The following is a 14,704-nucleotide window of genomic DNA, read 5'->3' as shown; positions in this document are numbered from 1 at the left end:
TTATGAAATATGCGAAATATGTGAATTTGCAAACTACCGGTATGCAGGATTTAATGTTAATTTATGTGGTGAAATATGTGGGAAGTTGTGAAATAAGTGGTAAGTTTTCATGATTATGTGTCCCTTTTGAAAAAAAAAATTACTTGCATTACTTGCACTCACATTTTCTTGGAGGTTCTATAAAGAAACCAGTCTGAAACCAGTCCCTTAATTGACTTGAAGTGCTCTCGGGAGGTTCCCTCATCAGGAAGTGCCCCTCCAGCTGAATCAAGTTCCCTTGATTAGGGTGCTGGGTATAAAAAACTGTTTGGGCCCAATCCCAATTGCCTCCCTCAAGCCCTCGCAGACTTCACATGAACGCGCAGCTAAGTCAGTGAGGGCTCATTGAGTCAGCAAGGGAGTGGATTGGGATTGGGCCCTGGAAATACACTCGCCCTCCTTGTGCAGAAACAGGAAACAGACACCATTCGTTGCCATGGTTACCATCATGCAATTGCGTTACCTGTTATTTTGTTTGTACAGTTATATTGCATTTCATCGTGTATGTTTGTGTGTGGATTTCATTAATATGGAAAAAGGAAATACCGCGTAAATCATTGTTAAAAGTTGTTTTGTTTGTGTGGTTTCATTCATAGTTTTTCACGGTGGGGTAAATAAAGAGGCCTTGTGAGCATCAGTTGGAGCGTTGTCTATTCTGCATCAGATGAAGATTATTTAGGAGGAGTTTATTTATCATTTATTTGTGGTGGTACTTACATTTGTATGTCGGCGTTTCCATGCGGGAAGAGAGCAGGGCTGCACAAGGCAATCGAGTCTAGATCGGCACAGACTCGCTCTTGAGGGCTTTATAAGCCACTTCCACTCAAAGGCTGCTTGGTTTCGGACGACACTTAATATGGCGCAGCCTCGCGTGAACGTGCATATCGAGGGCAAGTGTGTAGGGCGAGTCGCGAGGAGCTGGTTTCAGAAAGGGGGGCTAGGAGTCGGAGTCTAAAGTGCAGTTCACCGACGGCCATCTTGCGTTCTATGGGCCGATTCATACTATTTTACCGCTGCAGTGCCGAAATGATTTCGGCTTGTCAGAAATTTTCAGTAGCACCGAAGAGCCAACTTTAGGACGGTACCCCCCCCCCCCCCCCCCACGTCACATTGTAGGCTCTACAGAGCCGAACCGACTCTCATTCGGCTCTAAAATAGGAGTATGAATTGCGCCTAAGGTAGCTGGTGATCTGCTCATGCAAAAATTCTCCTAACTTGCTTAAATCTTGACCGATGTAACGGTTTGGTTTATTACAAATGTTATCTACCCTGCTGGTGAAATCTCTTGGTATTCCTGGTACACCTGGTATTCCTAAACGTAACCTCAGTAAAACTGTCTAAACCTAACTTTATTCCTAAACTTAACCTCAGTAAACCTATGTCTAAACCTGTCTGTCTGTCTGTCTGTCTGTCTGCCTGCCTGCCTGCCTGCCTGTCTGTCTGTAGGGGGCGATGGTGGGCGATGCTGGGCTGAAAGACGCCTATGTAGGGTCTGAGGCTCTGTTGAATAGTGGCATTTTGAATCTGAAATACCCCATAGAGAACGGCATCATCACCAACTGGGACGACATGGAGCAGGTACACACATGCACGCACGCACGCACACACACACACACACACACACACACACACACACACACACACACACACACACACACACACACACACACACACACACACAAATGGTGCACCTCGAACAATCTTACACTAAACTTGGATAAGACCAAATAAATTATCTTTAACTGTCGGAAAAGTGAGATTGTTCCCCCGTCCCTGATTATTAGCGACCAGCCCGTTGACAGGGTGGTGACAGGGTTGACAGCTTTAAATTCCTTGGCACCACTATTTGCCGCTCACTGAAATGGGAAGTTAAAATGACCCCTGGCTAAAAATACAAATATGCCTTAAAATATTATACTTGACCTCTTTAACTACATAAAGAGAGAATCTTTCACTCAATTTGAGCTGTTCCTGTCAAAAGTTGATGATGTCCTATGTCCATGTGTGGTCTGGCCCTGTATGAAATATGCAAAAAGCTCATATTATCCGTAAGAAGTATTTGTCTTTATTAGCATATGCATTGCATACATTCCATAGGACAACACATGGACATCATCAAACCATTTTAGTTGTAGAGGGCAAGTATAATGTTTTAATATATAATATAGCATATTTGTCTTATTAGCCAGGAATCCTTTTAACACCAGTAATATCCTGAGCAAAGCCCACCAGAGGCTTCACTTTCTGCATCTGTTGAAGAAAATGTGGAACGCCCTATACGAACAGCCGTAAAAAAATGTGAATCCCTAGACTCCTTCAAAACCACAACTTACAGACGGCTGCAATTCTAAACTGCCGTCGAATTGCCCCCCCCCCCCATCTTTCCCACCCAACACTGTACATTTTTTACTTTATAATGATGATTTCCCGTTTTTAAGTATTTGTCTTTAAATCTTCTGATGCATGGAGGACCCTGAAACAAGTCTTTTCATGGTTTCGTCCTGCATTGACCTGTACATTCGTTTGAAATGTACATACTCTACATACTCTGAAATAATTTAAATAAAATGTTCAATCAATCAATCTGTCAGATTTGGCATCACGCATTCTACAACGTGCTGCGAGTGGCCCCCTCTGAACATGCTGTCCTGCTGACCGCAACCCCTCTGAACCCCAAGGCCAACAAAGAGAAGATGGCACAGGTGCACGCACATTCATGCACATGTACTCACACGCGCACGCACGCACGCACGCACGCACACACACACACACACACACACCTTATTATTTCAATCTCTCTCTACTCAGATCATGTTTGAGACATTCAACACTCCCGCGATGTACATCGCCATCCAGGCTGTCCTGTCACTGTACACTTCTGGACTCAACACTGGTCAGTGTCTGCCTGTCTTGTCTTGTCTTGTCTGTCTGTCTGTCTGTCTGTCTGCCACTCTTAATCCAGAGCGATTTACAGTAAGCAAGAACAAAAAACATGGTAATACATAAAATACATAAAAATAGTAATCATGAATCATACATAAGCTAAGAACCTAACAGTGGAATATCTATATAATGAAACTATGGGTATACACTACTATAGAGTGCTATGTCTAAATAAAATGCTATCTAAGTTACATAAATTGAGCCTATATATGCTGTGGGGGCTCTGGTTACACATCAAGGACACACACAGGAGACAGCGTCACATCAAGCCTATTTAGGCACAGTTTTATTCATACCAAAATCATATCATAGTCTTTTCATGCTACGGTGTGTAGGGAGAGGACTGGAGGAGGAGCCAGCCCTATAAAAGTGAGTAACGGTTAACTTAGGGGTTATGGGACTTCTCCGTCCCTGGGTTCCAATAAACGGCGCTTCTGATTAGCGGGCCGTGTTTTCTCCTCAAATCAATAGTGACAGTCTCTGTCACGCTTAGTCACTGGTATAGGGGATAGGGGGAATGTTGCGCCAAAAGCCTCCGAGCCCAACGGTGTATTATTCCGTGCATGGAGAGTCCTGTGAGATGAGAGAATCACAGTTACTATCGTGTTTATCATATATGGCACAATAGGGTGAGAGGGAACATGGGTTGGTCTTACCGAGCACCGCAGGTCAGCTTGTCCCCCGGGAGAGTCTCGACTAGACTGAGGAGAGAGGAGGCTTTTATGCTGTCTGGGTGTCGGCACACAGGTGTCAGCTAGTCTGATAATGATAACTGAAGAGATGCCGTGGGATGTACCGCGCGTCCTGAACCAATCCCAGCAAGGAGCGTCTCATGCCGTCCCTCCCTCTCTCTCTATCTCTCTCTCTCTCTCTCCGGGGTTACCAACCTGTGGTGCGCGGTCCTCGACCGAGACGCCACAATGCATACACCTGTAAGGTCATCGAGGCTATAGGCCAGTCAATCTAAGAGTAAGATTTGACCCAAAAAAAATTGCAATAGTAATCGTGCAAGGTTTTTTCATCCAAATAACATATTAAAATGTAATTATTATACGTGTGTGTGTGTGTGTGTGTGTGTGTGTGTGTGTGTGTGCGCGTGTGTGTGCGTGCGTGCATGCGCGCGGACGTGTGTGTAAAATAATGTCTTCTATACTTTCTCCACCCAGGTATAGTCCTAGACAGTGGCGAAGGAGTGACCCATTGTGTTCCTATCTACGACGGCTATGCTATGACTCATGCCACCCGTAGGCTGGACCTGGCTGGAGGAGACCTCACCGACTACTTCAAGAAGATCCTGAGTGAGAGAGGATACAGCTTCACCACCACAGGTACACACACACACACACACACACACACACACACACACACACACACACACTCACTAATAATATATTTCTTTGCCGTTCTTAACATGTACAGCATCGAATGTGTTCTAGCCATGGTTCACTTGCTGTTCCAGAGCTTAAAAGAATGAATATGCATATTTTCGGAAATCTTTACGGGGGAAAATGAACGGGCTTTCGATCTGTAGAACCACTAAATGGCCAACGCCCCTGTTGTGTCCAGCGGTTCTCAACCAGCCACCATACTGGTCCTTGAGGCGGCTCCAGGTGGTCCCCAGCTAAATGATGGAGAGTTGGTATTTCGGTAACCAAATAGATCGGACATCTGTCTGTCTGTCTGTCTGTCTGTCTGTCTCATTGTATGCTCTAAAGAGTTAAATGTTTGGTTAGAAATCTGCATTATTTAATTTACAAGAATTGTAGGCTATACAGACAGACAGGTTTGCCTGTTACCTCTCCTTATGGTATACCGACATTAATACAGTATGGAATTGTGGACAAAATTCTATCCAGTGATGACAACATATTCTTTAGTTTTGGGTCTGAGAGGCAAAATGCCATCAGATGGTGGTTCCGTGGCTCATGAATGCTAAATAAATAATAGACCTTGATGTGAACAATGTTGAAAACAACTGCCCTCTAATTCAATTATTTTTATCCCACGATGTTGATGTCATCACAAGTACAGTGATGTCATCTCTCAAGAACAGATTGCAAGCTGCGCTACTGAATCTGTCGGCAGGGGCATTCGGAACGTGTTTTTGCTATTATTTGTTTTGCCGATGGGTTCCCAGATGCCAAGTGTAGTAAGTAGTAACCATGGATGAAAGCAAAATCAAATCTCAGGACTTGAAATGTTTGTGTGAACAAGTCCTAATGTGTGATCACTGATTTGTGATCTGACCACACAGTGTGTGCCGTTTCCTAAACAATTAACACAAGATGTAATTATGTTAGTAACATTGCTGTTTATACTGTACATACTGTACTGCCAACCAGAAATCACAGACTGAGGCTTTCCTATTTGCTTTTATGAAATATCGACTAGTAAAATATTATGGAAGATGCTTCTGAACATGTGAGTTTGACCACTTCAAATGTTAAATGCTTTAATCTGAAAATAACAAACCAAAAATAGAAGACATGCTGGCTTCTGGAATCCAAATGACTGAAATCAATCACAGTGTGTGTGTGTGTGTGTGTGTGTGTGTGTGTGTGTGTGTGTGTGTGTGCGCACGCGTGCATGCGCATGCGTACAGCGGAGAGGGAGATCGTTAGGGACATCAAAGAGAAGCTGTGCTACGTGGCGTTGGACTTCGATCAAGAGATGCAGACGGCCATCGGCTCCACGTCTCTGGAGAAGGACTACGAGCTTCCTGACGGACAGGTCATCACCGTCGGCAACGAGAGGTTCAGATGCCCCGAGGTCCTGTTCCAGCCCTCCTTCATAGGTGACCCCTGAGCTGACCCCTGACCCCTAGTCTTGCGTAGCCAGACAACTATTTCACAATCTCCGAATGCTACTTAGAGTCTGGAACTGTACACCTCCCGAAAGTAAGGAAGATGCCATTTCCGTTCATGGAAATACATATCAAAATATCTTTACATTGTATTTTTGTCAGGGGAAACCTTGACTACTCATACTACAGTTACTACAGTTTCAGACAGCAAACGCGTCTGAAACAGCGGAGCGCCGCAAGATTGTGACAAATACACGTTACTAAAATAATAATCATACTAATGGACACACACACACACACACACACACACACACACACACACACACACACACACACACAACAGAGACAGCGCTTCTTTCACCTGACCTTCTTGTTTTTTATTTCCTTTTCTGCTAAGCAGCAAGCTATATAATGTTTAGATGATTTCCATTTATATTAGGAAAAATGTGCGCGACTGTAAAGACGGAAGTGGGGAGTCTTCACTTCTGCTTTATATTTGACTCATGATCAGAGCTTCCGTTCTCCAGAATGTATGACGGAAGCATTTGAACATTACGAGAGGCTGACTAAACCAAGTATGCACCCCATAATATTGCATTTGCCATTTTCCAAAAAAGTAACTTGTTACGATTGTCATGAGCCTCTGTGGTACTGGATGGCAAGCTTTCGTCACCTCATAGCTGTCAGTGTTATTTTGAATGGCTATGTCGTTGAACACATACACAGCTTCACGTTGGGAAAGTTACACGACTCACCAATAGGCCATTCAATCTAAGATTTGACCCAAAATAAATTGCAATAGTAATCGTTCAAGACCTCTTGATCCTTCAAGGGTTGAAAGTTGGAGTAGGCAAAAAAAATCTAATTTTAATTGGAAACTGTGAGTGCCTTCTAGGGGGTGCGTGGCATGAAAAGGCTAATGGTGGTGCTATGATTTTATTTTAAATATATTAACATATTATGCCAATATATGGCAAGTATATGCAGAATATAGCCTGCATATATATGCATTTTCAGGTTCATAATGTGCATTTAAGTGGATATATAGGAAATATATGTCTATATATGTCTATATATGTCTGTCTATATATAGCCACATTTGGGAAAGTGGCTATATGGTCTAATTTAGCTCAATGAGTGTTTTTCGTGCAAAACTAATGCTTCGAATGGATTCAGAATCATGAAAAAACCCTAGTTTTTAATGGTACTCCAAATTTCAACCACTACATTTACCATGATCCAAAATATATATATAATACTCAATTTTAGGATAATAAAAAACTTGAACGATTACTATTGCAATTTATTGGGCGACTGTGGCTCAAGAGGTAGAGCAGGTTGGGTTGTCGAATGATCCATGGGTCAGCGGTTCGAATCCCGGCTCCTCCTGTCTACATGTCGAAGTGTCCTTGGGCAAGACACTGAACCCCAAATTGCTCCCGATGTGCTGGTTGGTACCTTGCATGGCTTCCGCCGCAATCGGTGTGTGAATGGGTGAATGTAATGCACAATCTATGTAAAGCGCCTTGGATAAAGGCGCTATATAAATGCACCATTTACCATTTATTTTGGGTCAGGGCCTTTTTTTAGCTTAGATTGGCTGGCCTATAACTAACTAACTAACTCACTCACTCACACAGGGTGTACGCACGCTCGTTGCGGGCGTCTCTTCCATCCATCCAACTGGTGGATGGAAATGAAGCTCCACCCACATGGCAGGATGCCGCGTCGGCCAGATTCCCGGAGAAGCTTGCCCCCGCGGCATTCTGCCGCATGGGTGGAGCTTAATTTCCATCCGCCAGCTGTCTAAAAACCCGGAAGAGACGCCGAGCACGAGCGGCTTTTGGCATTTTTGTCACTCACTCACTCACTCACTCACTCACTCACACACTTACTCCGCTGTGTGCTGCCCCCTACAGGCATGGAGTCAGCGGGCATCCACGAGGCCACCTATGACAGCATCATGAAATGTGACGTCGACATCCGTAAGGACCTGTACGGCAACATCGTGATGTCTGGAGCCACCACCATGTTCCCCGGCATCGCCGAACGTATGCAGAAAGAGATGTACTCCCTGGCACCCGCCACCATGAATATTAAGGTACATATTAGACCCCTAACCCTAATACCCTCCACCATGAAGATACCTGTACATTAGACCAGTGTTTCCCAACCTGTGCTACGCGGAGCTATGGTGCTCCTCTTGATGTCTCCAAGTGTTCCGCCTGATTTTAACTACATTAACACTATCCCTCCCCCGAAAGCAAAAGCTATTGAGCTGCAGGCTTCCTATTGTTGCGTCGTTGTTGTCACACGTTTAACCATTAGACATGCGATAACTACAACACGGAACAATAGACTCTAACGACCCTCGGCCATTGAAATGTTAATGCTTAGATGCATGCAGAAGACGCTACATTTCGCTCCCTCCAGAAAGACTGGAGCGCGCAGAGTGCATATGCACGTAGACGGCAGACACACACAGTCCCGACCCAAACACTGAGGAGGTAAAGTAAACGTGACGTTGTTGTGATTAAACATAATGTGCCACGAAAAATAGCTGTCCAAAATAGCTTTCCATACATGTCCAAACATGATCGCCTCGTTCGGCCAACAAAATATATCTCCCTCCCTTCACAGAAGCGCAGCGATGCCTGATTTATTCTTCGTCGTACACGTGTTATGCTTGCATGCTGAAAATGGCTGATCTACAAGCTCACAGCGCGTTGCGGACGCAACGCGTTGTGAGCTTGTCGACCAGCTATTTTCAGCACGTGGAAATAAGCAGGCTGTGAGAACTGAGACCCTTCACAATAAAAGCATGCAGCATTCACAAGTTGAATAAAATAAAGAAAGGAAAAGGATTAGGTGGCATTTCACATTTCATATGAGCAATTTTTTTTAAACTGAGGCTCTGTCTCTGTCCTTTTCTTTCTCTTTGAAGTTATTTGATGAGTGCTGTCATGTGTGTTTTTAAAAGTATATTTACTTTTACGTTTTACTATATATTTAATATATATATATTTAATATATATATATATGTCTGTTGTATATTAAAATACCATACAGGAGAGTAAAGCCCACCACACACCGGCTGCGTCCCCCGCGCGGCGCGCACAGCCGCCGCCATTATTTTCAATGAACCTAACGCACACCGGCTCCGTCCGCCGCGCGGAGCCGCGCCGCGCCGCCCGGCGCGCCGATAGAACACAGTTCTATTTTCAGGCGGCGCAATGCGCCGCGCCGCACACGGTCGCAGACGGTGTGTGGTGGGCTTAAATGTGCACGGCAGACAGACAACGAGATGATGTTCCTTGATGTTTATTTCAGAGTACCCAGCACAGCAAACACAGCATAGGTCCAACGGCCTCATGCCGTTGGGGAGAAGGCCCAGTTACATGGTAGAGAGTGGGGGAACAACCGGCCCAGATCTTTCTTTGTCTGGCATTATATCTATCGTGCGTTCATGTGTTCATATGGCTCTCGGCCTATCAGGATGTCCCACGATCTGACCACTGCCTTGGCTCTCAACCCCTAACAATGACCCCAGTGACTGATTACCCATGGGCCTTTGTCTTGGCTTTCTGTTCTGTGCCAAACCCTGATCATGTTTCACTATTATCAGGTCTCATGTGTCCATGTGCATACGTGTATGTGCACATGACATTTAGTGATGTCCAGGCATCATTAGCTGGTTTGTGTCTTACAAATTACACCACATTCCCCCCTTTCAACAGACTCCGTCTGTTGAATACAAAATGTATAGTCCATATTCATAACTGTTGCTTATACCCCCCTTGACCCTCAGCTGGACACTACACATTCAAGACACCACAAATAACAGCATTACAGTATAAGAAGTTCCCCAACATGGTTTTCAAACACAGACATTCAAGATTACTTGCCATAAATGATTTTCATTAAAGTGGGTAGACAATTTCGGATCAGTGGAGAATTCTCTTCATGTTACTTCAAACTCTTATGGCTAAAAATGTTACAGGACAATGAACCATATCACATGGACCTCTCTTCTCGAGATCCACATGAAAACCAATATCTCATCACTTTCAACAAAGCAATAGACCACTCTCAACTCATACGTCTATGCGCACAAACAAAGAAAAATAAGGAAATCGCATTTTAAGCCCTAGAGAACCACAAAGAGTTAAACACTGTAAACTTTCGGCTGCCAATTGCCTCGTAATTTAATCACTATTCTGACAAATAAATAATTTCAAACAATGAATAATGGCAATGATTAGTACAGTTAACTGACATTTAAACAAGACATGCCGCTTGCAGCTCCATTGTTACAAGAGCACTTTTTGATACGCAATAGCCTACATGTTTTACCACTAAACTCTGCTATCCCAATGTTAGTACATAGTAAATAGACACAATATCAGAATACCCTGAGTCACTTCCTCGGACTCATCCTGACCACAACCACCCGCGGTGATTCCATAAAAGATAAAAAGAAATAACATTGAACGCCAGAGTTTAACTATAATAACACATATCTCTTGATATCTTTAGGAAAATACCTCATTGACTCATAATTAGGCTACTTAGGACTCAATTTATCTAATTATACGACAAACATACCAACATGAGGCCTATTAATTCATGTTGAAAACAAACGCAACGCACAATTTGTAATCAGAGTGAAGGAATTGTCCCTCTTCGCCTCTGATATGACAAAGGAAACTTCTTCTGTATGCCGCTCTTCCTAGTTGCCTTGAAATGTCCGTCCAGCTGCACAGAACAAGTTGAGAAAAAGTTCACTGCTGTTCTCCGCTGTCGTCGTCATCATCTCTCCTCTCCCCCCTCCCAACTCTGAAACAACAGAGCTGGGAACACTCGTGAAGAGAAAAGAAAAGGCTGGAACGTCTTCATCACAGACCCCTTGATCAGGTCCACGAAGGCACTCAGCTTAGGTCGGTCAATCGGCCATGGATGATGGAAAGCCCCGCCGCGCCGTGCTGCATCTCCCTGCTCGCCGCCCGCGACCACTGTCCTCACGCCGGCGTGATGTTGGCTCGCTCACAGGCCGCTCCACCGTCCACCCATCTGGCGGCTGGCCTCGGTCCCCATCGCGCAACACTCCTCATCGCGGTGGTCGTCGTCATCATCCCCGCAGCGCAGACAAGCTCACGGTCGGGTCCGCTGGAAATTCTTCGTCGCCGTCCACAAAAACTCCCCGTTATCGAATTAGACTGAACAATTAGACTGAATAAAAACCGCTGGTTCTGCTCCTAACTGGCACAAAAAGACACCATGAAGGTCGGGTTTCGGCACCATCTGTTGTATATTAAAATACCATACAGGAGAGTAAATGTGCACGGCAGACAGACAACGAGATGATGTTCCTTGATTTTTATTTCAGAGTACACAGCACAGCAAACACAGCATAGGTCCGACGGCCTCATGCCGTCGGGGAGCATGCCCAGTTACATGGTAGAGAGTGGGGGAACAACCGGCCCAGATCTTTCTTTGTCTGGCATTATATCTATCGTGCGTTCATGTGTTCATATGGCTCTCGGCCTATCAGGATGTCCCACGATCTGACCACTGCCTTGGCTCTCAACCCCTAACAATGACCCCAGTGACTGATTACCCATGGGCCTTTGTCTTGGCTTTCTGTTCTGTGCCAAACCCTGATCATGTTTCACTATTATCAGGTCTCATGTGTCCATGTGCATACGTGTATGTGCACATGACATTTAGTGATGTCCAGGCATCATTAGCTGGTCTGTGTCTTACAAATTACACCACAATGTATATATATATATATATATATATATATATATATATATATATATACACCCCCCCCCCCTAGGTGTTCCCCGAGATTTTAGGGCTATGAAAAGTGTTCCCTGGGACAAAAAAGGTTGGGAAACACTGCATTAGACCACCCATCCATCCTAACACTAACCCTAACACCGTCCATGCGGTCTAGCTTATAGCTTGGACTCAGGGGGGGTGGACGCTAGGGTTTCATATTTTCCCGGATTTGGCTCATTTTAATTCCCGGGAATTTGCGGCCCTTTTCTTCGGGCTCCAGCGGGAATTGCCGCCAGAAAAAAAAAAAAAGCCCACCAAAATGCATTTATACTTCATATGTTCAATAGGTTGGTTGGTTTAAAACGTTTTATTTGTACGAAATATGAACATATAGCCTACAATAAAATTATATTTAAAAAAAAAAACTTACTACGCTAGAAAGAGGAGTTTGTACTAATGTGACTGTCGAAGCACAGGGAAAAAAATAAACGACCTCACGTCTTTCACATATATTAATTAGCTATGGTCTTTCACCCTTTGAGCAGTGCTGCTGGGTCGCCTTCTGCAGATAATGTTGAAAATTTGATCATCCCGCTTTGTACTTCCGACTAAAAAGTCTGATTGGGTGTTAAAATAGCCAGGCCAGTGTGAAGCACAGCACACCGATTAGTTTATTATTATTATTATTATTATTATTATTGTTATTATTATATTGGGGGAGAGAGAGAGAGAGAGAGAGAGGCTGCGTGCTGGTTTCTTACTTACTTACTTACGCCTACTGCCCCTTCTGGGGCATATAGGCCGTCAACACGTGATCTCCAAGCATCTCTGTCTGTGCATTTAAAACAAATTGTAGCCTATCTTCCTTTGTGTTCCGTTTCACGTTATTGCTGAGTGACGCATGCAGGCAAAAGCAAAAAGGGTTTTAGAAGTGACAATGTCCATCTCGGTGGAAAGGAAACTACTTGCTCCATCGGTAAAACACACTTCTCACAGTTTGATTAGGCTACTAATGATTGACAGGTGCAGCAGCTTTGGGAGCGTGCCTGAAGATGTCCAACACAGTTCTGGAGAGAGTGACTGATCGGTGCTTGTCCAGCGCAGACAGGAAATTATACGTTCTCCTCAGGCATTCATATTTTGCTGAAGTGTATATAAGCTCTGTATCTGGTTAATTGCGGGAGGATGCAGGATCCGCTGATTTTATCTTGACCGCCCGTGCCCGTCCTGCAGGTATTTAAATACCGCCCGTGCCACTAACATTTACGTTGGGTCCCGCTGGCTCCCGTTCCCGTTGCAGCCCTTGAGTGTGATCCATAATTCCATATAAATATCATCAAACATGTTTGAAAATGATGGGAGGGTTCAGATTGGACATTTCACTCATAGATCAGGGGAAAGAACGTGCACTGTGCGAAAACTCCTTTAGTGTAATTTCTAACAAGAAACAACAACCTCCGGGACGACGGGCCCCGAAGCCAATTCCGGGCGGGAAATTGCATGCCCTGTACCCGGGAAGCCTGGAATCCCGGGATCCCGGTATTAAACCATAGTGGACGCCTCTGCCTTGCATAGTCCCCAGTGAATATGCATCTTGCTATTCACTGGCATCCTAATTTTGTTTTTTAAATATTGGAATGTATTGTATGCTTGCATTTTTACATATCTGAATGTATTGTATGCTTGCATTTTTACAAGCCCGCCATCTGGTGGCCAAATCAATTAATTAAAAATCTCCAAATGTTGAAGCGTTTTTTTTTTAAAGCTCTCCCATCCTAACCCAGAACCTAACCCTAGCCTACACCATCAAGATTAAGGTGTAGAACTCTAATATTACTGATCGTCTTCTCTCCTGCAGATCATTGCGCCTCCAGAGCGTAAGTACTCGGTGTGGATCGGAGGTTCCATCCTAGCCTCTCTCTCCACCTTCCAGTCGATGTGGATCAACAGGCAGGAGTACGACGAGTCTGGGCCCAGCATTGTGCACCGCCACTAAACCCCTCCCTAAATATCGCCTCCATGCCCACTAAACCCCTCCCTAAACCCCACCTCCAAGTCCACTAAATCCCTCCCACCCTGCAACTCTAAACTATTCCATAGCCATGCATGCCCCACAGTCTAAACACCCTTCCTTAACCCCTCCCCCCGTCACCACAGTCTAAACCTATTCTAGCCACGCCCCTAAAGTTCTAAATCCCCCGTTTAAACACTTATAAACCCCATCTATACTTTGTTAAGCGGAGTTCTGCAGGGCTTTGTTCTAGGCCCCTGCTGTTTTCACTATACACTATTATTAGACATATTGCTGAAAGCAGCTGTTATGCGAGTGCCATGATTTTTTCCACCCTAAAACATGATTATCAGGTATTATTATAATATGAGGAAGAATTATTTTAAAAAAAAAGTGTACAGTATTTGTTAAAATGTAGTTTTTATGTGGACATACCCACCAGTTAATTAAGTATGCCTTGTTTGGTGGGTGGTGATGGGTGATGATCCACCTGAACCAAAGCCGCACCCACGGCTGTTGTATGATAAAGGAGGATGGGATGATATTGTGATGCGGAAAGGAAGCACGTGTCCCCCCCCCCCCTCCACCCTCCCTCTCCCACAATCCACTGAGGAGTTTTCGCCTGGAACCAAGGCCGCAACGTCTCACAGCAATGCTGTTATTCCTTTCACTATCTTTGAGACAACGCGACCCTGGGCCCCAGATACGAGAGTAGCCCAGGAAACGCTTACATAAACAAGAACTCTTACGGACAATGAACTCCATACACACACACCTACACCACACACCGCCTCACCCACATACCCTGTGATGCTGCATCCCCCCCCCCCATCTTTAACTAAACCTTACAGAATATCAACAGTCCAATGGCACCCTCTTGTAGCGAATTGGTGAAGTGATTGGTGAAGTGCACCAGAAGGGCTCTAATATATTGCCAAATTTGTAACGGTTTGATAATTATTGATCTCCTTTTGACACAACTGATTTAAGTAGAATGACAGGAATAGCTTAATAGACAATAGACACACAGCAAACAAACTCATGAGAACACAGCAAAGTTGTGATGAAGTTATGTGGCTCTTTATCCAACCAAATTAAATAATAATAATACAGACAGGTGTAAA

At 44.4% G+C, this 14,704-nt stretch overlaps 1 protein-coding gene across 1 annotated transcript; it reads left to right on the top strand.

The window, feature by feature from the left end:
• The first annotated feature begins 2,656 nt into the window (after positions 1 to 2,656).
• Positions 2,657 to 13,775, top strand: LOC308317343 (actin-1-like). Its single transcript, XM_080766283.1, has 6 exons — positions 2,657 to 2,741; positions 2,848 to 2,932; positions 4,149 to 4,310; positions 5,585 to 5,776; positions 7,705 to 7,886; positions 13,428 to 13,775. The coding sequence occupies exons 1-6, from the start codon at positions 2,733 to 2,735 to the stop codon at positions 13,563 to 13,565; spliced, it is 768 nt and encodes a 255-aa protein (XP_080622409.1). The 5' UTR covers positions 2,657 to 2,732; the 3' UTR covers positions 13,566 to 13,775.
• Positions 13,776 to 14,704: the final 929 nt, after the last annotated feature.

This window comes from Protomyctophum bolini, assembly GCF_963924005.1.
Source record: "Protomyctophum bolini genome assembly, chromosome: 6".
In the NCBI taxonomy this organism is placed as follows: domain Eukaryota; kingdom Metazoa; phylum Chordata; class Actinopteri; order Myctophiformes; family Myctophidae; genus Protomyctophum; species Protomyctophum bolini.
This window is presented reverse-complemented; position numbering and strand designations above follow the sequence as displayed.

Bases quoted from the DNA above. Each gene is read 5' to 3' on its own strand.
- LOC308317343 (XM_080766283.1), top strand. The intron at 2,933-4,148 runs GTCAGTGTCTGC...TTCTCCACCCAG, and splicing joins CACTTCTGGACTCAACACTG to GTATAGTCCTAGACAGTGGC. The intron at 7,887-13,427 runs GTACATATTAGA...TCTCTCCTGCAG, and splicing joins CCGCCACCATGAATATTAAG to ATCATTGCGCCTCCAGAGCG.